The 24,104-nt window shown below is 37.9% G+C and overlaps 1 protein-coding gene across 48 annotated transcripts in view; it reads right to left on the bottom strand.

Annotated features, from left to right (window-relative positions):
• PTPRD (protein tyrosine phosphatase receptor type D) overlaps positions 1 to 24,104 on the bottom strand; it is a 1,485,253-nt gene that overhangs the window by 252,612 nt on the left and 1,208,537 nt on the right. For all 48 annotated transcript variants that reach the window (XM_060762309.2, XM_060762310.2, XM_060762317.2 and 45 more), the window contains one exon: positions 23,222 to 23,363. In XM_060762309.2, the coding sequence (XP_060618292.2) occupies positions 23,222 to 23,363 (142 nt within the window). The remainder of the gene's footprint in view (positions 1 to 23,221; positions 23,364 to 24,104) is intronic.

Below are 24,104 nucleotides of genomic sequence, written 5' to 3'. Positions count from 1 at the left end.
GCCAAATCTAACATGAAGACACCGAGATTAGAAAAATAACAACTTTGGGCAAAATGGCACTGGGGCAAAACCTGACATGTTTAAATTGGAATCAGGTGTGAGACTAAGCAGCTGGCAAAGATGAGCAGAATAGGAAGTTAGAGAAATATTTCCAATCAGCGAGAAAGTTCAGAATAGAATTTGGTAACTGGAACAAGGCAAAATTCATCAAACACTCATAGAGATTGGTTTCTTTGATTTTATTTTCCATAAAGAGGACCACAAATAATCCTTCAACTTTCTAGCTACATAATAAAAATGGATGGAACATAATTACATTGCCTTTCTATCTCCTTGGGGGCTTCCACTTGACGTCCATGGTCCAATGCACTCTTCTCTAACCAAACCATATTCATATTATGGCTGTCAGTAAGGACCATTGAGAGAAACTAGCATTGTTCAAGCATTAATTGTGTTCTCTTGTTGGGTACAGTATACTTTCAAGAGAGGCAGCACATGGTCAGTGAAAATAGAACATATGTTCTACATCAGCTTATGTAGATATATACTTGTGTATAATCCGACCTCACGTATACATCAAGGCAAAATTATGGATTTTGGTATGGATAAATCTTGAGTAATTCCACATAGCCAGGAAAGTGCCAGCACTGCCTTGGAGGGCAGCTGCCCCAGGCCACTCCTGCCATCTTCTTCTCAGAGAAGGTGAGAGCTTTTTTTTAAAAAAAAAAATGTAAAATTTAAGGTACAGAAATTATATTTATCAAAAAAAAAAAAGAGGGGAGACATCCTTTTTCTGAGTAGAGTGGTGAAAGATGATATAATGTATAATCTGACGTCATGTATACATCAAGGCAGTTTTGATGGCAAAATTATGGTTTAACCCATCTTAGAAGATTATAAAAGCAACACCGAACACCCTCTACTCTCTTGGCACTCTTTTGAGGGGAAGGGCAAAAGAGTAAGTGCAATTTGGGGCAATTTTAAACTCTTTATCTTGAGAGTACATAGCACTGCTTAGAAAATCAGCAGAATGTATTGTTGTCTGGATTTTACTTTTAACTTTCCATTTTACTGCGATTTGTGTCCTGGTTAGATTTTAAACACTATTTATGTTCTGGTTAGATTTTAGTTTTCTTTTCTAGAAATTAAAAACAAATTAATTCCAGCATGAAATAGATTTGAGTCCAATATTTCAACAAAGTTATTCTGTCTGATGACAACTAAAAACCAGGAAAACCAGGAAAATGGTTTAATAGCCTTCTGCGATGTGGACATGAACCAGTATTAGATGGTTCCCAATTCTGAATAACCAGAAAAATGTGGCCATCTGCAAACTCATATATTTGTTCATAATCCATACTTTCCCATATATAAATGTATATACCTTCTTTTGGCAACTCGACTAATTGATAACTGGCAAATAGAGAGAGAAAACGTGGAGGCAGTGACAGATTTTGTATTTCTAGGTGCAAAGATTGCAGACACAAACTGCGGCCAGGAAATCAGAAGACGCTTAATTTTTGGGAGGAGAGCAATGACCTATCTTGATAAAATAGTGAAGACTGGAGACATCACACTTGCAATGAAGATCCGCATAGTTAAAGTAATGGTATTCCCCATAGTAACCTACGGATGTGAGAGATAGACCATAAGGAAGGCTGAGCGAAGGAAGAAAATGCTTTTGAACTGTGGTGTTGGAGGAAAATTCTGAGAGTGCCTTGGACCACGAGAAGATCCAACCAGTCCATACTCCAGGAAATAAAGCCCAACTACTCATTGGAGGGAAGGATATTAAAGGTAAAGATGAAGTACTTTGGCCACATAAAGAGAAGACAGGAAAGCTTAGAGAAGACAACAATGCTGGGGGAAATGGAAGGAAAAAGGAAAAAGGAGGGGCCGACCAAGGGCAAGATGGATGAATGGTATCCTTGAAGTGACTGGCTTGACTCTGAAGGAGCTGAGGAGGCCAAGGCCGATAGGGAGCTCTGGCGTGGGCTGGTCCATGAGACCATGAAGAGTCGGAAGTGACTGAATGAATAAACAGCAACGACCTTCTTTTATCTTGTACTCAAATTTTCACAGTAAAATGACATAGAAATGGATAAATTACTGAATGATATTCCTAAATGAAATATCATGAAATCACTTTCTCTCTCCACCCATCTAACATTATTCAAGCCCAAACTTGATATAGTTTATCATACCATCTTTCCATTTCTAAAAATTTAGTGAAAGCTTCACCCATCCTGCAAACTTAAGAACAGCCTAAGCTCTCTTTACCCTTTTACTTTAAAATAATGTTTGCCACACACTCCATAAAACTTTTATTTATTGTATAGCATCCCCGTACTAGCACATATTTCTCAGAAAGGTTTTAACTTTTCCAGAGGAAGCAATAACCTGAGATATATGAGCTCTTTCTTCCCCTTCCCTCCTCTCTCTCTGTTTTGTAATAACAAAGATTTACTTCTTCCAGAATCTGTCCTATCTCTTTAGTTTGGGAAGGAATAGAGGGTGGAACTTTCTTGTCCTTTCAAAAGTAGTACTGCACCCCAATGTCAAATGTGTTATATACAGTTCTAAATCTGCACCAAAATAAATATAGAACAAGATGTTTTATCTCTAGCTTTTTATTAGAGATTAATGGTAACAAAACTTGGAATGACAGATAAGTGTCAAAAAACCATCAACCATAATAAACAGGACAATTTCTACAGCACAATAAGTAATTTTAACTGGGATCCCATTACTTTATCTTCGGGAGCTCCTAAAATCATGATATGTACCACACTGCAGCAGATGAGTATGAATAATATAAGGTGAGGAATCAAATTACAAAATCTGATTGCTCAAGATTTTAATCTAGAATCACAACATTTGGAATGTGTCTGATTTTACTAAATGGGTAAAAAAAAGTCTCACTAAGCTGAAAATGCAAAGGGTTAAGGATAACATTTTGGACAAAGTGTTTCTGACGGTTATTTTGAAAGATAGGCCCTTATAACAACTTCCAAAGCTGAACACCCAAGAGAATCCAAAAATGCAGGAAGTTGGTTTTGTATTAAGAAACCAGACCTAACAGTTTTTACCCCTAGCAGAACAATTTTTTCCCTAAGCTCTGGAAGCTTAATTGAAGACTGTGATAACTGGCTACAGCTCATTCTTCTCCCTGTTCTTGAAATCTAGCATTACTGGTCCTGCATAAGAAATTAATGTGGCCAGCAAATTGTTGTGTGGCGTCTTCCTCATGGCTCTTCACATGCTATACAATAAGTACAAAAAACAAAACAAAAAAACACAGGCACAGTAATAATAGAACAATTAGAACAAAGAGCAAAATAAAATTGCCTTCAAACATTTATTATTACTGTGATGCAAAATTAAAAATGGGCTTAGCTGATTAACTGCACCATCAGTATTTTAATATCTGAAGATAATAATACAAGTTGAAGATCACTTATCCGTAATTTAAAAATCCAAAATAATACAAAATTATTTATAAAGTTGGCCAAGACAGTGACAGTTTTGATTTTAATGGTTCAAAGTACACAAACTTTGTTTCATGCACAACACTATTTTAAAATATTGTATAAATTATCTTCCGGTTATGCGTAGAAGGTGTGCATGAATCATAAATGAATTATGTGGATAAGCATGGGGAGGAAAAAAAACAGGCCATAATACTTTTGAAGTGTTAGTGGAGAGATACAGAGCCCTTCTGTGGCAAAGATGAGGCAACCTAGGCCCCAACAAAGATGCTGAGAAGGCAAATAGGACCACAGTCCTCTTCCTTTACCCATTCTCTCAGTGTGGTATTCAGAACCAATGGAACCAGTCATTTCACCTAGAAGGCTGAACTTTTTCTCACAATCTCTGCAATATGCAACCATTGTGAAATCGCACAGAAGACGTAATTTCTCCAGAGCAGTTAGTGTCATGAGATTAAGTAGTCTTCTGAGAGGACACCTTCTTATAAGATTTGAGCAAGCTATATTGGCTTGCTCAAATCTTATGCCCAGACACATTTGGCTGCTGGTTTCAGCCTACAGGAAAGCACTTAACTAAAAATGATGTACTGCAGTAGGAGTAGACATTAAGATGACTAGTGGGAATTCAGAGCAGAACTATTCGTGGTATTTCATTATTTGACATTTAATATTTACAGAGCCTATGGATGTTATAAATTCATGGTCTTAACTACTGCTGTTTGTTTAAGCTGGCTTTTTAACTTAACTTTATAACCTCTTCCTACCTGGGACAATTTAACCCTCTCAGCCTTAAGATACCACATTATTCTCTTGGCAAAACATTATTAGTTTTTAAATTCAAGGGAAAACATAATCTCTAGAAATCACAGTACACTCCTAGCAGTGAAAATAGTAGTGGTAGGGTATTGTGAACTGTGAGTTCAGAGAGATGTGAAATTCATAAATGTTATCATCCTTTAAAAGAAAAACATTAATCTTAATTTTTTATTAATTCATCTATTCAGCCATCTTTCATGTCCTTTGCATTTCAGCATTTATAAAAATGTTTTTGCATATACATTTTTGTGCAAAGCCATTGCTTTTTAAAAATTAGATGAAAAGTTTTTTTTTTTTTACAAAAGATTTCCAAAATGCAAACATCATTGAAAAACCTTCTAAACTCCCCTAGTTGAGAAGACAAGCTTTTGCAAATTCCCAGTTGAGGAGTATAAATACCACATCGCCTTGCACTGCTTTTGCATAATTATGTTTCCAGTTATAGGCTAAAATAATAAATGCAAGACGATTTTTGGGGAACGTGAAGACACTGCCAACAATTTGTCATGGAAAGTTTCCTTACCACAGTATAAATATTGCCTTGAGCATTCATGGAATAATTGGAAAACCTAATCTTTGTACAATTTTTTTTAAAGATTAAAGCACTTCTTGTTATACAATTTTTTTCACTAGCACTACTTGTGTAATGTGATCAGCTACCTAGAACAGTATCCAGCCTACAATCCATCCTGTGAATAACATGTAAATCTGCATATCTCCTCTGCCACATTACCAACCTACCAATTCACACAAAATTAAAACATTTATTTAAAGAGAAGCTTTTCATATTAATTTCTCAGAAGCATAAACATCAGGGGAAATTGGATGGGCTATTTTCTTGTTTTCTTTTTTTAAGTTCCAAAATAAGAGGTATTAAAATAAATTTGGGAGGGAGGCAAAATAATATGTTTTCAAAAGTATTCCCAATAGATGGAGATCTAGTCCTCATTTCGCTTTTACAAAGACATGCTCAGATCGCCAAATTCCATGGAAATGACAGCCATACTCACTTAAAACGCATCAAATAAACATTTTATTACAAGGAAAAGCTAATAATAAATCCTAACTAGTAAATCAAAGGCCTGTAATATCAAATTAGCAGTGACAGAATGCTGTCATTACAAGGTTGATTTTACAAATAGCAACTATTTTTTTCTATTCATATCCTATAACTCCTAACCCAGTTCATTCAAGTTATAATCCAGCCACACTATGCAATATTTACAAGTATTATAGAGGGTTTTTTTTTTTTTCATGTCAGGAGCAACCTGAGAAACTGCAAGTCACTTCTGGTGTGAGAGAATTGGCTGTGTGCAAGGACGTATCCCAGGGGACACCTGGATGTTTTTTATGTTTTACCATGCTTGTGGGAGGCTTCTCTCATGTCTCTGCATGGGGAGCTGGAGCTGACCGAGGGAGTTCATCCGTGCTCTCCCCAAATTAGAATCTCCGATTTATCGGTCTTCAGTCCTGCCAGCACAAGGGTTTAACCAATTGTGCCACCGGGTGCTCCTTAGTTTATAGATATAGTGGCTGAAACAGCTCCCCATACAGAGGCATGTTAGGGTTTGTTATTGTTATTGTGACTACTTGTTAGGGTTTGTTATTTCAATTTCCTTGTAATAAAATAATTGTTTATTTGATGCATTTTAAGTGAGTATGGCTGTCATTTCCATGGAATTTGGCGATCTGAGCATGAGTTTGTAAAAGTGAAATGAGGCACCACTGAGTGCTCCTTAGTTTATAGGTATAGTGGCTGAAACAAACAGCAAGGACAAATCTATTAAAATGTACTTAAAATCATAGAATCAAAGAGTTGGAAGAGACCTCATGGGCCATCCAGTCCAACCCCCTGCCAAGAAGCAGGAATATTTAAATCACCCCTGATAGATGGCCATCCAGCCTCTGTTTAAAAGCTTCCAAAGAAGGAGCCTCCACCACACTCCAGAGCAGAGAGTTCCACTGCTGAACGGCTCTCACAGTCAGGAAGTTCTTCCTCATGTTCAGATGGAATCTCCTTTCTTATAGTTTGAAGCCATTGCTCCGCGTCCTAGTCTCCAAGGAAGCAGAAAACAAGCTTGCTCCCTCCTCCCTGTGGCTTCCTCTCACATATTTATACATGGCTATCATATCTCCTCTCAGCCTTCTCTTCTTCAGGCTAAACATGCCCAGCTCCTTAAGCCGCTCCTCATAGGACTTGTTCTCTAGACCCGTGATCATTTTAGTTGCCCTCCTCTGGACACATTCCAGCTTGTCAATATCTCTCTTGAATTGTGGTGCCCAGAATTGGACACAATATTCCAGATGTGGTCTAACCAAAACAGAATAGAGGGGTAGCATTACTTCCCTAGATCTAGACACTATGCTCCTATTGATGCAGGCCAAAATCCCATTGGCTTTCTTTGCCGCCCCATCACATTGTTGGCTCATGTTTAACTTGTTGTCCACAAGGGCTCCAAGATCTTTTTCACATGTACTGCTCTCGAGCCAGTACTTCACCTTTTGATGCACACACTCTCTATATGCCTGCAAAGTATATTGTGAGTACACTCCATGTGCATTAACCCCCTGAGTTATGACATATGACAGTATAGATTTTTCTATAAAATCCAGACACAGTGTTTTCTCTGAAGACAATCAATTTTCTGTGCAATCTCACAGTACATACATGAGTACATATATGTAGAAACAAGTTTCATTGAAAAAATCAGTGTGATGTAGTGATTTGATTTCTAGACGACGTCTCTGGAAGACCAAGGTCTGAACACCCACTCAGTCAGTAACTTTGGGCAAGTGTCATACTCTCAGCCTTAGTGGAAGGCATTACAAACTTCCTCTGAATTAATCTAGCCAAGAAATCCCTATGGTCAGTTCATTTTAGAGTAACGATAGATCAATGTCAACAACAGATAACAAATCCTACTGAGTTCAATGATGCTTAATCATGGACATGCCCAAAAATCACAACCGAACATTTTAAAGTTTCACTGTTTTAATTGCAAAGCAGTGTTATTTTTATACTTCAGAATCACCATCAATATATCTGTTCCTGAAAAATAATTACACATACAATGTAGTCCCTTCTTCAAGGAAGGAGAAGAAGCCAGGATGTGTACTAAGGTTATCTAAAGGGAGGGTGAGGGGCTGTAACCTGTTCTTCTTTATTGAGATTACACCATCATATGAGTAACAGCTCTGTGATAAAAATTCTACAGAAAAGAGAAGCTCTGTTAAGAGTTCTTCCAAGTCCAGGTAATTACTTTCCAAGTTTCGCTACAGATAGCTCAGAGTGTAATTGCAAGGCAAGAGGATTTCCTTGTCTTATACTGAAATCTTTTAAATGAGATTTTCCTCCTAAATGCATAGTTGATGTTACTGCACAAATACAGAAGGTTTGTGATATGATTAAAGGACTTAAACAACTGCAAAATCATATATAATATTAGTAGGTGTCTATCATCGACTTCTGATACAACAACAATTAAAATGCTATCTTTGTGCTGGAAGCACTGCTTTGTAATGTGAACCAGAGCTTATTAATCATGATAACAATGGCCTCAGGATCCAGTGGCAATACTAATGGTTCATTTGGGGGAAAAACATTATGTAATAATATTGTCATTTCAGAAAAGTAAGAAAATTATACTGTTCTTCCATTTATGACCCTCAAATTCACAAGGCCATCTAGATAGAAGGTGGAAGGTGGACACATCTGGCATTACAACAAAAGGTTCCAACTTGAAAAAGGGCATTGAAGCTAAGGAAAACATGCTTAGTTTCATGTTTAATGAGTGTTCTTCAAAAAAAAAAAATCTCCCACACTCATTTTGTATCATGGGCATGTAAAGAGTAAGTGGGGGAAATAATTTTATTTAATCTCCATTCACCTTCTTAATCTAAAACAGTGCTTCTCAACCTGTGGGTCCCCATGTTTTTTGGCTTACAACTCTCAGAAATCCCAGCAAGTTTACCAGCTGTTAGAATTTCTGGGAGTTGAAGGCCAAAACATTTGGGGACCCACAGGTTGAGAATCACTGATCTAAAATGTTCTGATGATGAGAGTAGACATTTGTTAAAAATTTAATCTATAAAACATAAAATCTGCAAATGAATTACAGACATTTTACAGGAAATATCATGAACACATCAACAAGAAGGAAAAATCACAAAATATATGCTGTGAAAATCAGGGGGTTTGCAAGGTTTGCTGTATCACTAGGTTGTTGTAAGATTTTCAAGCTGTGAGGCACAATCTCTGAGGATGCCTGCCATAGATGCAGGCGAAACGTCAGGAGAGAATGCTTTTGGAACATGGCCATACAGCCCCAAAAACTTACAACAACCCAGTGATTCCGGTCATGAAAGCCTTCGACAATACTTTGTTCTATCACTTTGCTGATATCAGTCTTCTTCTACACAATATCACACTATTGGTTTTGATCTGTTTAAAGACTGCATTAAACATAAGTAGCAAATGTAACCTCCATCAGTATACCATACAGTGTATTCAATGTGTATCTTGATTTCAGATTATATTGGTGTGTGCATCCTTTTGGAAATGTATTCTACACAGTAACAGTTCTATCTTTGAAACCATGGTTTACTTTCTTTGATTATAGAGAAGCAGGTACTAATAAAAGGTGTGTTTGCTGCCTTTCTTTGGACAGTTGAAGCAAAAGATGTTATGTCTCACTAATTAGTTCATATTAATACAGATTTTTTAAACAGTGCAGGTGATGATTTGGTGATTTCAAAGCTCATGATGACAATTATATGCACAAATACTTTTAGTCCTCCTATGATGAACCACATAAAGAAGTGACAGTCTCATAGAAATCAATCTCCCTTTATGTTTCACATTAGAGCAGCAAATTGTGAAGAGTTCTTCAATCTAACCTCTGCTCAATACATGAAGAGAAAGGGGTGGGAGGGGAAGTGTGTCTGTTGAGCAGCAAGGGAGTAAAACTTACATTAAGTGACAGTTTCATTATGTTCATTGATCCTATGCCAAGTGGCAGTCATACTATTTTATGTCCACTACAGAGACAAGATCGCTTCGGGGGTAAAGAAGCAGCAACCAAATGATGTCCTGTGTTGACATTCATGTCTATTTGGACTGTAGCTATTCTGGGCTCTAAATTTTAGAACATTAATTTCTAAAATAGCCATCATCAGTGTCTTGTCTAAGATCTAATAGTGTAAAGAAAAATTCAACTGGGAACAGCACATATTACAAACAGGTTCCTGGGAAAATGCCTATGCATCATTTATGTTTCCATCGAACCATATGGTTGAAGAAATTCCTCCCTTCTCCCCAGTGAACACTCAAAGTTATCCTTTTCTTAAAAAGGGGGAAATATAAGCATATGAATGTTTACACGATTCCTATTTTTACCTTCATTGTCCTTTGTGAAGGTGTGATTTCAAAATTCCCAAATAATGGTGACGTTTTAGAAAGACAAAAGGTCAGATTACTTGCAAACAACTTCTCAATTTTGCCATGAGCAAAATTATTTTATATATCATCTAGAGGTATAAATCCTGTGCTCTTTTTTCAGCTGAGCTCACTAATCAGTGAGACTAGAAGATACACAACCGATTGAGGGGTGGAGAAAAATATTTAGAAATACTGAGTTGAAATTATAGTGGCCATATTCTATATGTGATTCAAAGGAGATCAATAATGGACCACAGGAGCTATACTCCATACAGTGAGGGCTTACAATGTGGTCTTACATATGATAGCAAGTTTCTTTATCGTATATACTGCAATGTAGGCACACCTGCACAAACACTTTTAAAGCCAATCACTATCTTTGTGAAAGTGAGATCTTGCATGGGTCCAAGTTCAAGTTTTACACAAATAGAGTTCTTCTCTTCCTCCCCTTTCCCCTGAACTGGAAAACAAGCACAACCACAGCCATGTAATGGCTTCTTGACAGCGGGAAGTGGCAGTGACAGATCCACCTATGTCTCTTCTTATGTACTATGGACACATAACAAGGGTATATTTCAGACCTTCCAGGGGTTACAGACATGAACTTAGAAAGAAAGAAAGAGTTTGCAAATTCTTTTTTAAATAAAAAGATATTTTGAAAATATATCCTAAAGATCCCAGACCCCATCTCACCTTAGATATTAAACTGCATCAACCCCAGTTAGTCGCTTCTAGTCCATCTAAGACACAGGCATGTGCTTCTCATCTTAAGAACAGGCAAGCATCTCAAGCTCTGAGGATTACCTGGGAAAGAATCCCACTGCAGAATTGCAGCACACCCAAATTCCTGGGAGTCACCCTGGACCGTTCTCTGATCTACAAGAAGCACTGCCTGAATACCAAGCAAGAAGTGGGCGCTAGCAACAATATCATATGAAAGCTGACTGGCACACCTGGAGATCACAACCAGATACTGCAAAGACTTCTGCCCTTGTACTTTGCTACTCTACTGCTGAGTATGCATGCCCAGTGTGGAAAACATCTCACCAAACTAAAACAGTGGATGTGGCTCTTAATTAGACATGCTGAATTATCACAGGCTGTCTGCACCCTATACCACTGGAGCAACCACAATGTCTAGCCAGTATCACACCACCTGACATCCACCGGGAACTAGTAGCCAATAATGAAAGGACCAAGGCAGTGACATCTGTGGCCCATCCCCTATTCAGATATCAGCCAGCACACCAATGTCTTACATTTAAAAAAATAGTTTTCTAAGATCTACAGAGATACTCGCAGGAACGCTTCAGCAAGCCCAAAAGTGACAGGCTCAAACCCAGAACCTCAATCCATGGCTGAAACCAAATGAGAGACTCCCTCCTGGGCACAAAGAAGATACTTAACAGATACCAGGTGCTGTAGGCTATCTTTCAGAGGAAGGACTGGGTATTCCTTACCCAAGAAACCCCTATGAAATTCATAGGATTGCCCTAAGATGGCAGGTGACTTGAAGGTGCCCACACACACATTTACAAAGAAAAGGAGTAACGAAGGCGAAAAGGAGGATGCATCCCAACTGTCTTTGTAGTTTAAAAAGCCCAGCAAATACAAATTTGTATAATGTATCAACTATTATCAGATGCATTTTAGAGTCCCATTAGCCAACAAAGCAGGGAACCAAAACAGCTAGTTTGCTATACTAAAGAAGGTCCTGGTAGGCACATGCTGGAAATGTGGCTGATCACATTTAACGGCTCATTTATCAGATAAAAGACTCAAAGGAATGTTCTTTGCTCCCCTCAAAATGAGTGGGAGTTAGATATGGGCAATGGGAGCAGAAAGCAGTATTTTGTATCCTTTGATGTTAGAATTGCTAATTGAGGTTGCTTCCTATACTAATTTCCAGCATCAGAGGTTAAAAATGAATGAAAGTGTTTAGAATTCTGTTTTAAGAACTATTCCCCATAAGTTTTGTATTATGGAGAGAAGAACATGTTAATTTCCACAAAAACATGTTAGCTATCAAATACTTACTGGTAGAATAAAAAGTAGGCAAGGTAAACAATATTTAAAAGAAACGGCCCCTGCTCAAAATGCAACAATTAGGAACCATCCACCATAACATGCTACAGCTCAGTACACATTTGTCCGTGTAGGAAAGATGAAAGGATCCTGTCATGATTGCACATGCACATGTCACTCCACACAACTGGGAAAGTCAGCTACCTCTCTGACCTAGCCCTTGTTAAATCTTGTAAATTCAGTGGCTGGTTTAACAGGGCACGCTTTGATGCATGAAAACAGGTGGGGGACTGATAACATCAACATTGTTCTGGATAAGCATTTTACAGACAGACAACTTACTAGCCGGATCACACAAGGAACATACAAAATCTCTTTTGTTGATGTTCTGAACATCAACAAAAGTCCCATCAACTGCTTGCAGAGCGTGAAATATTTGTCCATGTACAAGTACAACTCATAGTTTAAAATGCCAATTCCTTTTTTAAAAAAATACCTAAACAAGGAAATTGATTAGACCAGGAGTGAGCATAGTACAACGTTCCAGATACTGGACCGAAGTTCTCATCAGCCTTTACCAGCCTGGACAATGCAGTGGGATGATGGGAGTTGCAATTCCAACTGCCCTTTGTAGCCACTGAACTAGAAAGCTGGGATGAGTGTTCTCCTACATTAGTAATTTTAATTCTCTTTTTCAGATTGATTTTTATTATAAAAAAGAAGAAGAAATCAATGGTCACAATCCAGACTAAATTAATTCTCCCCAACATCTGCTGGAGTTGGTGGTGCTCAGTCTAATTGAGCCTGGAAAACAGCTTAATCAAGACTGGCTTCCTCTGGATTTAGTTAAGTGTCTAAAATTATAAGCAAACACCCCAAAATTCTACAGTTGAAAGCAAGGAGAGTTTGTCAGTGTGTTTGTGTGGGGGAGAAAGAGTGTGAAAGTGTGTGTGAGAGAACTTATTGACCTGAAACCCTTCTTCATTATGCAAGCCAAGACTTAACCAAAGCTACATTTCACAAGAAGCTTCTGAAAATAAAAACGTGACGATGTGCTACTATTACCTGGCAACAATTCATATCTTAGCAAGCCCAATATAGTAGCTTGATAGTAAATCATTTTAATGGAATAATTTAAGTCACGGTGAAAACTTTGCACATGATGATTTATCCATTTGTAAAGGAAGGTAAGGAAATTCCATTTGTGATTTAACTCGTGAGTATTGACTTTATTAATGCATTTTGGCAACCCAAGACTAATGGAAGAATAGTAAGTCAGCTGCTCCATCTTATGTCAGTTTAGAATAGACATTGCATTATCTGAAATGAAATCTATCATAGTGAGATCGAGCACTGCACATAAAACTCTACACAATCCATTAAAAAGAGTTTTCAATAGATTGCTTTGGTTTTTGCTATTTAATTTTCTTACCATGGTAGGGCAAATCAATTTCTTGTTTTGACATACTCATTGATGTACATATTTGGAATTCTAAATTTGTACACTTGAAAATAATTGTTTGCCTTTGGTAATATTGCAAAAAAAAAAAGACCATGTGTGGGCATAGTGGCACCTGCTCCAACTCCGTTTTTCCCCATTGGCTCTGGATTATGGGCTGATTTACACACATAGCCGCCATACCCATTTCCACAATGATTGAAAAATGTCTATGGATTTTGAGGAGGTATAAATAGAGGGAGAAAGGGAGAAATGTGCCTAGAGGAAGGCGCACCTTGTTGGGACCACCTTCCATCTGGAAAGCTATGTCCTCATTTGAAAAGGCCATGCAGATCCAGAATAGGCCCTACAGTCACTTACGGATCCACCACCAAGACTCTACCCTTGGAATATAACCATACAGTTTGCTCACTGGAGCGGCATACAGGGAGCATACCACCCCCCTGTTGTGTCAGCTCCACTGGCTGCCGATCCAATTCCAAGCACAATTCAAAGTGCTGGTTTTGACCTACAAAACCCTATACGGTTCCGGCCCAGTGTATCTGTCTGAACGGATCTCCCTCTACATCCCACCTCGGAGTCTAAGATCTTTTGGGGAGGCCCTGCTCTCGACCCCGGCTCTATCACAAGTGAGGCTGGCGGGGACGAGGAGCAGGGCCTTCTCGGTAGTGGCCCCAAACCTGTGGAACTCACTCCCCGGGGAGATTAGATCAGCGACTTCCCTTTTTTCATTCAGAAAAAAATTGAAGACCTGGATGTGGGACCAGGCTTTTGGACATTCTGGCAGCTAAAGGAAAGACCTTGATGATGGGCAGGAATTGACGGAACGGAATGGATTTATGGAACTCTGAACACTGACCATGAGATTGTTTACTATTGTGTTATGTACTGATGTTTTTAACCTGTTAACTGTTTAATTGCTTTTATGTATGTATGTATTTTTGACATAGGCATCGAATTGTGCCTTCCTTTGTAAGCCGCCCTGAGTCCCCCCTTGGGGGTGAGAAGAGCGGGGTAGAAGTAACTGAAATAAATAAATAAATAAATAATACTCAGTTATGAGTGATAGCCTATGAAAGAAGCACTGTGGAAAAGGACAAAATCAGAAAGCATAATCCTCGGTTTCCAAATATTCATCATTGAAAAACAACACATTACTAAGTAAGAGGTGGTTGTTTCACTGTGCTGGTAATTCACCGTTTTTAGAAGCCAAATAAAAAGTGGTTTGGGAAACGGAGGTTGAGAGTAGCAAAGAGATCTTAGAGAAGAGTAAGTTGCCCCAGGGACTTACACTGTCCAGTGTTGTTGTATTTGTTTTTAGTATCTGCATTTCTAATGTGCTGAATGAGTTTTTTGAGTATCTTTCAGAATTGGAGAAAGTATTGTCTTCGTTTTCCTCCTTCATGAAGAACTGCTGCAATAATTACTAAATTTTACCAAGACTTAAACAACAGTAAACTCCCTTTCATTTGCCAACAAGTATTTATGCTAATCAGAAATGTTCTGAACTACTTACTTTAATAAAGCTTATTTGGTTCAGCTATGAATATTAACAGCAACAAAACGAAATTCATACATTTTGCACACTTACCAAACATCGATACTCACAAATGAAATTAAACAGTCAGTAACGTGCAATCAAACCAGCAAACAAAGGTTATAGCAGCAAAGCATAATTATCAATTGCTATAACAAATATATGCTCCATCTTTCCTATCAGTTAGCATTTAAAAACACTCAAAGCCAAAAAAGAGATGCCTATTATTTTCTTTTTTTTAAAAGATGAATGGAAGTCTGTATTAAAACCAACAGTAGGAAACAGTAAAAAATAAAATGTGGCACAGAATTTTTAAATATATATGTACATCTTCAGGAGAGTGGCAGGGAAAAAACTAAACATAAAAGTCAAAGGGTTTCTTGAAAATAAAAATATTTTCCATTAGATGGAAAGCTTGTAAAGAGAAGGCAAGATTAATCTTTTAGGAAGTAGTTAAATAGTCTCAATATGACTATCAAGAATGCGTTCTCTCTCATTCTAGATAAATGGACAACATCTATCCAAACAGATAAGACAGTCTTTATCTGCAATCAGCAGAGGTAAAAGCAAGCACTTCTTTACAGAATGAATAGCTAAATTATGCATTTTGCTACAGCTAGGGAGTGATGGCTGCCAACTCAGATAATTCCAAAAGAAATGTTGAAAAAGATGCATGGAGATTAAAGCATTTATTGCTCCTAGTCATGATGGCTATATGCTACCTAGTATCAGAACCTGTACTGCTTTCAGTGCTACTTCCTGGGAAACATGAACAGGAAAGTTCATCCTGCTCTTGGGCCTTACATGAACATATGCTTGACTACTGTAGAACAGAATGCTAGATTAGACAGGCCTTTGGTTTGATCCAAGATGGCTCTTTCTAATAAGAAGGCTCATTTATAAAGGAGAAGGCATGTGTGCCCATCAGAAGGCCTGAACATGATCCATGAAGATCTTTGAGTCTTGGAACCACTGAAGTTGTTTCATTAAGAGAGTGATTCACTTATAATACAAAATAAAAACAGCTGATCACAGTATCACAATAAGAACTTTCCATATGTTTTCCAAGAGCCTTTGAAGAGCCCAAGCTTAACATCACCAAGGTAGTCATAAAATCATTAATCTAAATATTAAGCAAGTACATAAACATGTAGACATTTTGCCTCTAGCCCCTTTATGTGTGTAATTTGTTTCCAAAAAGTACCAAATCCAACTGAACAAATTTTACAGGAATCAAAAAAACATGCCTTTTCTAGATGTCCTAGTCATCCGCAAACCAGATCAACAATTGGGTCACACAGTTTACAGAAACCCACACACACAGATAGATATCTACATAAAAACTCCAACCATCACCCAAGTCAAAAAAGAAGCACCATTAAAGCCTTGGCAGACCGTGCAAAAAGAATCTGCGAACCCCACCTTCTCCAAGATGAACTGAACCACCTCAACTGGGCTCTACAGGCCAATGGATACTCCACCTCAGACATCAGAAGAGCTGCAAGACCAAGAACAAGCCATGAGAGTAAAGATGATGATCCACCCAGAGAAAAAGTGTTCTTGCCATATATCAAGGGAACCACTAACCGCATAGGGAAGCTGATGAGGAAACACAACATACAAACCACCTACAGACCCACCAAGAAAATCCAATAAATGCTACGTTCATCAAAGGACAAGAGGGATCCTCTCACCTCTGCAGGAGTCTACCGTATTCCATGCAGCTGTGGACAAGTCTACATAGGGACCACCAAACACAGCGCCCAAACATGAATCAAGGAACATGAAAGGCACTGCTTCAACCAGACTACTTCAACCAGAGAAACCAGCCATAGCAGAGCACCTGATGAACCAACCTGGACACAGCATATTATTTGAGAACACAGAAATGCTGGACCACTCTCACAACCACCATATCAGACTACACAGAGAAGCCATTGGAATACACAAGCATGTGGACAATTTCAACAGAAAGGAAGAAACCATAAAAATGAACAAAATCTGGCTACCAGTATTAAAAAACTCAAAAATTACAAAAGCAAAACAACAGAGAGTAAACAATCAGGCACATCAAATCACCTCTCAAAGAAAGATTCCCCCAGGCACTTCCAAGTCATTAAATGCTAACCAAGGTGGTCAGTTGAAACATTCACACCTAGCTCCAGCAGACAAAAGTCTTTTGTCCCACCCTGGTCTTTCCACAGATATATAAACCCATTTTCCTACTTCCAACAGACCTCACTACCTCTGAGGATGCTTGCCATAGATGCAGGCGAAACGTCAGGAGAAAATGCCTCTAGAAAATGGCCATATAGCCCGGAAAACCTAGAACAACCCAGTGGTTCCGGCCATGAAATCCTTCGACAATACATGCATTATTTGGTTATAAAATGCCCTATACCAAAGTGAAACATTTTGAAAGTTTTGATCAATACATTATATTTTCCCCTACTGAACTATGTGCTGCTCCCTAGAACTCTTTTATATATATATAATTTTGTTTTGGATCAAGTTCTTTCTGGAAACAAACTACATATGTGCAAATTTTGGTGAAATCTGTTTGTTTTGTGGTTTCATTGTTTTTCCTTTTTATAAATCTCACCCTTTGAACAACCCAGATTGAAATTTATCCCTAATTCCAAAGGATCACAGAGTTTGAAGAGACTCCAAAAAAGTGTAATCCAGCCCATGTGTTCTTTTCAAACTCTATGATTGTTTGATTTATTCCTTTATGGTATACCTGAACTACAATTAGAGTATTCTATATTTCAATTACACAGTAAATAAACTGTTGTACATAACCACCCCCCCCCCATCAAGCTGAGGCTGATGATCTCACCAGCCTTGACCTGATGGACAATTGGCGGCATCACAACATTGGCCTCATTCAAAAGTAAGGGGGAGGTTTTGAAGACATCATGAATGAGGTTAGTTGAGAAGCTGTGTCCCTCTGTCAGGCCAAGGCTGGTGGCTTTACATGCACGATTCTACAATTCTAGTGTGCCATGGAATCTAATGTGCACCTCAATTTTAGCAATGTAATTTAGCCAAAAAAGCATTAGATTCAAGAAAACATTGTATTACTCTGATCCAGACTCAATGTCATCAGTTTTATGTAACTACACTTTTAAAAAAAATCCCTCTACCCCAGAAATGTTTATTGGCCTCTCTGGGACATCCCGTGTGATTCTATGGTTTTTTTTTCTGGCCCAAAGATATAAAAAAATAACAACAGAGGATTTAGAGAGGCTCACAAATAGAAATGATTCAGGCTTCTCTGAGGTCTTAGAACATTTTACGCGTTGATACAAGGGGCATGCTGTACAGATTAAATTGATAACAAGGGATAGGAAAGCAGTTCAGCAAACAAGAATTTAGAAAGTGCTAGTACTGAAAGGAAATGAACTGTTTCTCAAGGGCCGTGTGTGTGTTTGTGTGTGAAACTGCCACTACCCAAATGTTAACAGAACTAATCCGGATATATCACCTTCGTCTTTTACCTGTGTCCCCTTTCTTTGTACAAGTTGCTTCAATGAGATCCATCTCATTACTTTAGATATTCATAAACTAGCACTGTAAAATAATGTGCAGGGTGTCACCCTTCAGAATTGCACTTCACTGAGTTATAGAAGGAGCTGTGAGATAATCAACTGTTTAGTGAACAAAAGCTATCATTCATGTTATTCATATTAAGTTCTTGATTACTGCTATAGTAAGGAACATTAAAATATCTAGCACCAAAATATCTTGCTTCAAAATGATAAAAAAATTAAAATATCCATAGTTCTGTAGCTTTCTTGTTAAATTTTAACAAGAAATTGGCTTTCTTGTTAAAAGATATTTCAAATTTTCACATTTATATCATCTCATTATTTGTACTCAAAAAGAAAAAGAAAGTTGTTCTTTGCCTAACAAAAAATGTTTAGCGTAGCTCTATAGCAAGAAGCTAAAAATTGTTACACATGCCATCTAAAGCCATTTCTTCAGAGCCAAAATAAGGTGGACTCACTGCTCAGCTGCTACAGAGAATCCACATTATGAATGGCTGGATTCACATTGGAACTGCTGCATCCAGCCATTAATCTGTGTCAACAGAACACAGGATTGAATCCAGAGTTTCCAGGAAGGTCTGAAATGATCCTGCCGTTTTGGAGACGCGAACAGCTGTTCAGCTTGGATCTATCCCAGTCCACTGTCCACACCACAATTGGGTTACTTGAGGCTTTCTGACAATGTCTGTTTGGATGCTAAACCATGTGATCAGAAATGTGATGTCACCAAAAAGTCTTTGAAAGTGAACAGCTTCCTGCCTGCAACTCAGCAGTGGGAATCCTGATACATCCGCAGCCTGGATGGCCATCTGGATGCTAAACTAGCTTTGGGGATGCTCCTGAGCTTCACTGGAGCAACTCCAGAGCCTCTACATTGAATTAATCTAGTAGGTATAGACATGGCTTAAGAATTCCTGGCTACTAGAAGTTTGAAAATGTCTGATTTTTGCATTAAACATTCTGATAACTTTTTAAAAACAACACCAAATCTTGTAGATGTGATTATGAAAAATAAGTATTATATTCTGTATATGACACAGAACAACAGGATACTAGGGAGTGGCATTTCTAGTAGTTTTCCAACTTTGCACATTCACTAGTGTATGGGAAACCTAATATAGCTTTCAAACTAATGAACAGGCTATGACCAATAACACTGGTCTTTATTTTCATGGTTTGGTTAATTCTAGGTTCATCCATTCCCTTTTGCAGTCTAAATATATTTTTTCCAACACTCTAGTTCCTTTTCATCATTCCATTAGCAATTAATGTTTTTTTTTCCTCCCTCATGCCTTGGGCTATTTTAAAAGAAAATGCATCTCCATCAGCAATGTTGCCACCTCCCTCTGCACTAAGATATTTTTGCCAATTGTTATAGAGAGAGAGAGAGAGAGAGAGAAATTCATTATACTTAGAACTGAATATATCTGAAAAGGATATTATTGTTACAGTGTTTGGATATATAATATCAGTTTACTCTCCCATTTTTCAAATGTAACAAGAATATTAGGGTTTTTTTAATAAAAAAAACTGAACACCCTAACGTCCTCTTCACACTGGCCGCCGAAATCGCCACACATCATGGCAAATCTGGAAACCGCTGTTGGGGGGCATGGGGAACCTGTTGCCCTACATTGTCCAACTTACTTGCAGGGAGTAAGTGATCCCACAGGGAGAAGTGTCGACCATCCAGCTTCCCTCTATTGCTCTAAGGCAACATAGGAAGTCTCCTTGTTGCCATCATAGTGACATGCTCAACTTTGTCACCCCTTTACGCATGGAGCCCCACCGGAAGTAGTAGTGTCATATAATGAGAGCTGGCGGGCTCCGTGCTTAAAGGGGTAGCAAAGTGGAGTATGCCGCCAATTCTTCCCCCATCTGATGATGTAGTCAGTGCAGACCTGTGATACAAAAGACACCATTCTATGTCCACATGTCATCTCCACACTATCAAAAAAAGCATGAGGCATAGCATGATAAGCATTTGATTCTCCTCTTTCATTTACTGAGGTTGCACCTTGAAGATTATAAAACAACTAAAATCCAACATACATGGCAAACTAGTAAGAGTACTTTGTACAAAATACTGACAAATAGTGAACTCGTAGACTTGTAATAGTAATACTATCAGTACTGGGCAAAATAATACATTATAACTAACCAATTTTAGTAACTAATTACTTTTTACTCTGTGTATATGTAAAGTAAATTATATTTTGTCATGGCGAAGACCCCATATAGTAAGCAGATCAGCCTTATAAAAATGCAGCTGAATTACAAAGAGAATCTCTAGCAGGCAATATTCTTTCCAGATTAAAAGACAGAAACACAGAACTTTAAAAATCAGTTTTTACATTCCCATTCAAAAATATATCCCAAGTGCATAAGCTTTCACTAAGTACCAACCTTGGTACAGAAATACAATGTCAGAAGACGATGCATGTAATCAAGAAGTAAATCTCTTTGTCTCTAGAAAACTGGAGCTCAGACACATAAGGCCATCTATTTTTTAGCTTTTGTTTTATTACAATATGTTTTCACCAGTGGTTCACAGGAGTGACACCTGTGAGGGATGAAATAGATCTCATATATAGCGAGAGCACTGGATTTGACTTTAAAATAAGATTCACTAGTTATAAACACTCAAGAAATACAAAAAATCAGAGCGAAATGACAAGCATGCCTATTGCCAAAGCCTCTTTGTGTTCACTAACGTGTTTAACTTAAACTCATCATTATGTAAATAAATTCTGTTCACATCATTTTGCCAAGGTCAGTGTCAACTTACTTGGGTTATACCTTGGATATAAATACCCATCAGAGAGCATAAAATGCCAAGACCAGCAGTTTAAAAATCCAGTACGCCTGCAGCACCATTACATGCTTTTAGCTGAAGCGCTCTTATTTTAGACTTTCCCAATTGTGCCCCTTTTGAACCTCAGTAGCTTTTCTGATATTTTTAAAAGCTAATTCAGAAAGCTAGCTAATCACAGATTCATAAGGGTTGCAGGAAGACAATATTGATGGTTTTATAATCAGCAGCCCACATGTAGAACAAATAATGGTTACTCCTAGATTTAATGCCTAATGTATCCATCATATAATAGATAATCAACAAACAGTTATGAACAAAATGACTACCAGGCACAAGAAGGAAAACAGCAACAAAACTCAGTCTGTATACACAACCATCTAGAGCAGAACTTTCCAAAAATTTAATGTTGGTGACACACCATTTTAAGATATACATCATTTTGGGATACAGCAATTCAATTTTCCTAGCAAACTTGAAGTTAAACCAGCCCTTTAAAAGAGATTTTGGCACATAATAATAACAAAATGTATGAGGACACAACATATCTTAATAAAATCTTTCATTGATATTTTTTAAAAACATGATTTAATGCTTATTTCAAATAGACTCAGAGGTTTCTCATTATATTCATGTGACACACCTACACACTGCAGCCGATACACTAACGTGATGCGACACAGAGTTTGGAAAACTTTGGTCTAGAGCAGGGGTCGCCAAACTAAAACCTGTGTGACCTTGGATGTGGCCTCCAAGGTCATTTACTCTGTCCCTGCCCTAAAGATTAGACTTAGGGTCACCCTAAGTCTGAAACGACTTGAAGGCACACAACAACAATCCTAATTAACTTGACTATTTCATCAGTCAAAAGCGGGCCCACACTTCCCATTGACATATTGGTGAGTTTAAGTTAGTTAAAATTGTTCTTTATTTTAAATATTGCATGTTTTTTTAAAAAAATGCACTACAAATATGATATGTGAGGTGTGCATAAGATTTTTTTCATGTTTTTTTTTCAAACTATAGTCTTAGATCCTCTGGAGGGAAGCTATTACATCCTGCCAGAACTCGACTGGTAACCACCACCAAGAGGACTTTTTCCCTAGACACCCCAAGACTGTGGAATGTCCTGCTGGAAAAGCTCCGACAGCTAAATGAGCTGTAGGAATTTAAAACTCATTTAAAGACCTATCTCTTCCAGAAAGTCTACCCAGCCAGTTTTAAGCATGAATTTTAAACTTGTGTTCTTTTAAATTTCTGTCCTGTGTATTTAACATGCATTTTATAGAAATATGCTTTAATATGCAACTTTTATAGAACTACATTTTAATATGTGTGTTTATAGAATTTTGCAATGTTTGTGTGTTTTGACTGTGCTGTGACCCACCTTGAGCAATGAGGAGAGGCGGATAAGAAATGAAATTATCATTATTATTGTTGTTGTTGTTATTCTACTGACACAAAAACACAGTATGTCACAGCAAACAAGATATATATACTGGATTTCATATCAAAAAATCACAAGTTGAACACTTCCCAAGCATTTAGGACAGTGTGATGTATTTTTGAATGATGCGTGCAGATCCAAATAAGGTGGCCTTTTGCAGATGACAGATCGTGATTTTGTCAATGTTTATTGTTTCCAAATACCGGCTGAGATCTTTTGGCACGGCACCCAGTGTGCTGACTACCACTGGAACCACCTGTACTGGTTTATGCCAGAGCCTTTGAAGTTCGATTTTGAGGTCCTGATAATGGCTGAGTTTTTCCTGTTGTTTTTCGTCAACTCGGCTGTCATCTGGCATGGTGGTTGTTGTTGTTGTTGTTATTATTATTACTATAATTATAATTATTATTAGTAGTAGTAGTCTGGTCCCCCAACAGTATGAGGGACCATAAACCAGCCCCCTGCTTTAAAAGTTTGAGGGCTCCTGGTTCAAAGTATAACAGATGCTATCAACATAATTTGCTCATCAGATTTCCGATCATACAAATATCTAATCATCAGTACTGTACCTGTAAACAACTTTTGTTGCAAAGTGTAAGAAACAGTAACAAAAAAGATTAAACCCAAATTCCAAATGGAAGTAACTTACCACGCAACACAGTGAGTCTTGTGGACACACTTATTTCACCAACACTGTTAGAAGCAACACATTCATAAATAGCTTCATCTCGTGGAGTTCGTAGTGGTTGTATTCTGAGAACTGATCCAGACCCATCATCGAACTCTATTACCTATTGAAAGGAAACAATAGCTGTCACAGGTGTTGTAACAAAGGCCAATCTTTCCGCTAATCCTGAAAGAGTGTAGCTACTCTAAAAGCCAATGGTAGATATTTTATAACCATAAAAAGAACACATTCAAATTATATATTTTTCTAAACCTTAAAGGTAGTTTTTAATGAATTTAAGTGGCCCTCAGTGAAAAAAAATATCAGTGCTGAGTTTTGAAAGCCAGGTGATTTTATGCTAATAGGTTTTTAGTTATGGACTGGACTAATTGCCAATTTCTTTGACAAAGACATAACAGGGCAGTGATGCCATGAGAAGGTAATGGGAGCACTGATGGCTATGTCCATAGTGTTTCTATTCACACTGACTGAAGGAGTTGTTTCCAGGCCAGTGCAAAACATTACATCCAATTTATGCTGTGCCACACATTTTCAGCCAGCTGGCAGCTGCAAATTAGAAAAACTGCAGACTCTGAGGCCAGTTCAGCCATTACACCCAGGATATTTCTTTGTGCTTCAGGGGCACTGTGACACCAACAGACCCCTGTCTATGCCAGATCTCAAGCACCAAGAACATAACATTTTGCATTTGGAGAAAAGCAGTGTATTTAACAAATCTTCTACAGGGAATGGTGCAACAATATGACCAGGAACAAACTGAGAATACTGATAGATCCTGGCAGAAACTAAGTCTTTTCTGTGCGATTATCAGACCTCTTCTGCCCACCCTATGGCTTCATGTTAT

The sequence above is a fragment of the Anolis sagrei genome, chromosome 2 (assembly GCF_037176765.1).
Source record: "Anolis sagrei isolate rAnoSag1 chromosome 2, rAnoSag1.mat, whole genome shotgun sequence".
Taxonomy (NCBI): Eukaryota; Metazoa; Chordata; class Lepidosauria; order Squamata; family Dactyloidae; genus Anolis; species Anolis sagrei.
The sequence above is the reverse complement of the archived record's forward strand: the minus strand, read 5'-3'. Positions and strand labels throughout refer to the sequence as shown.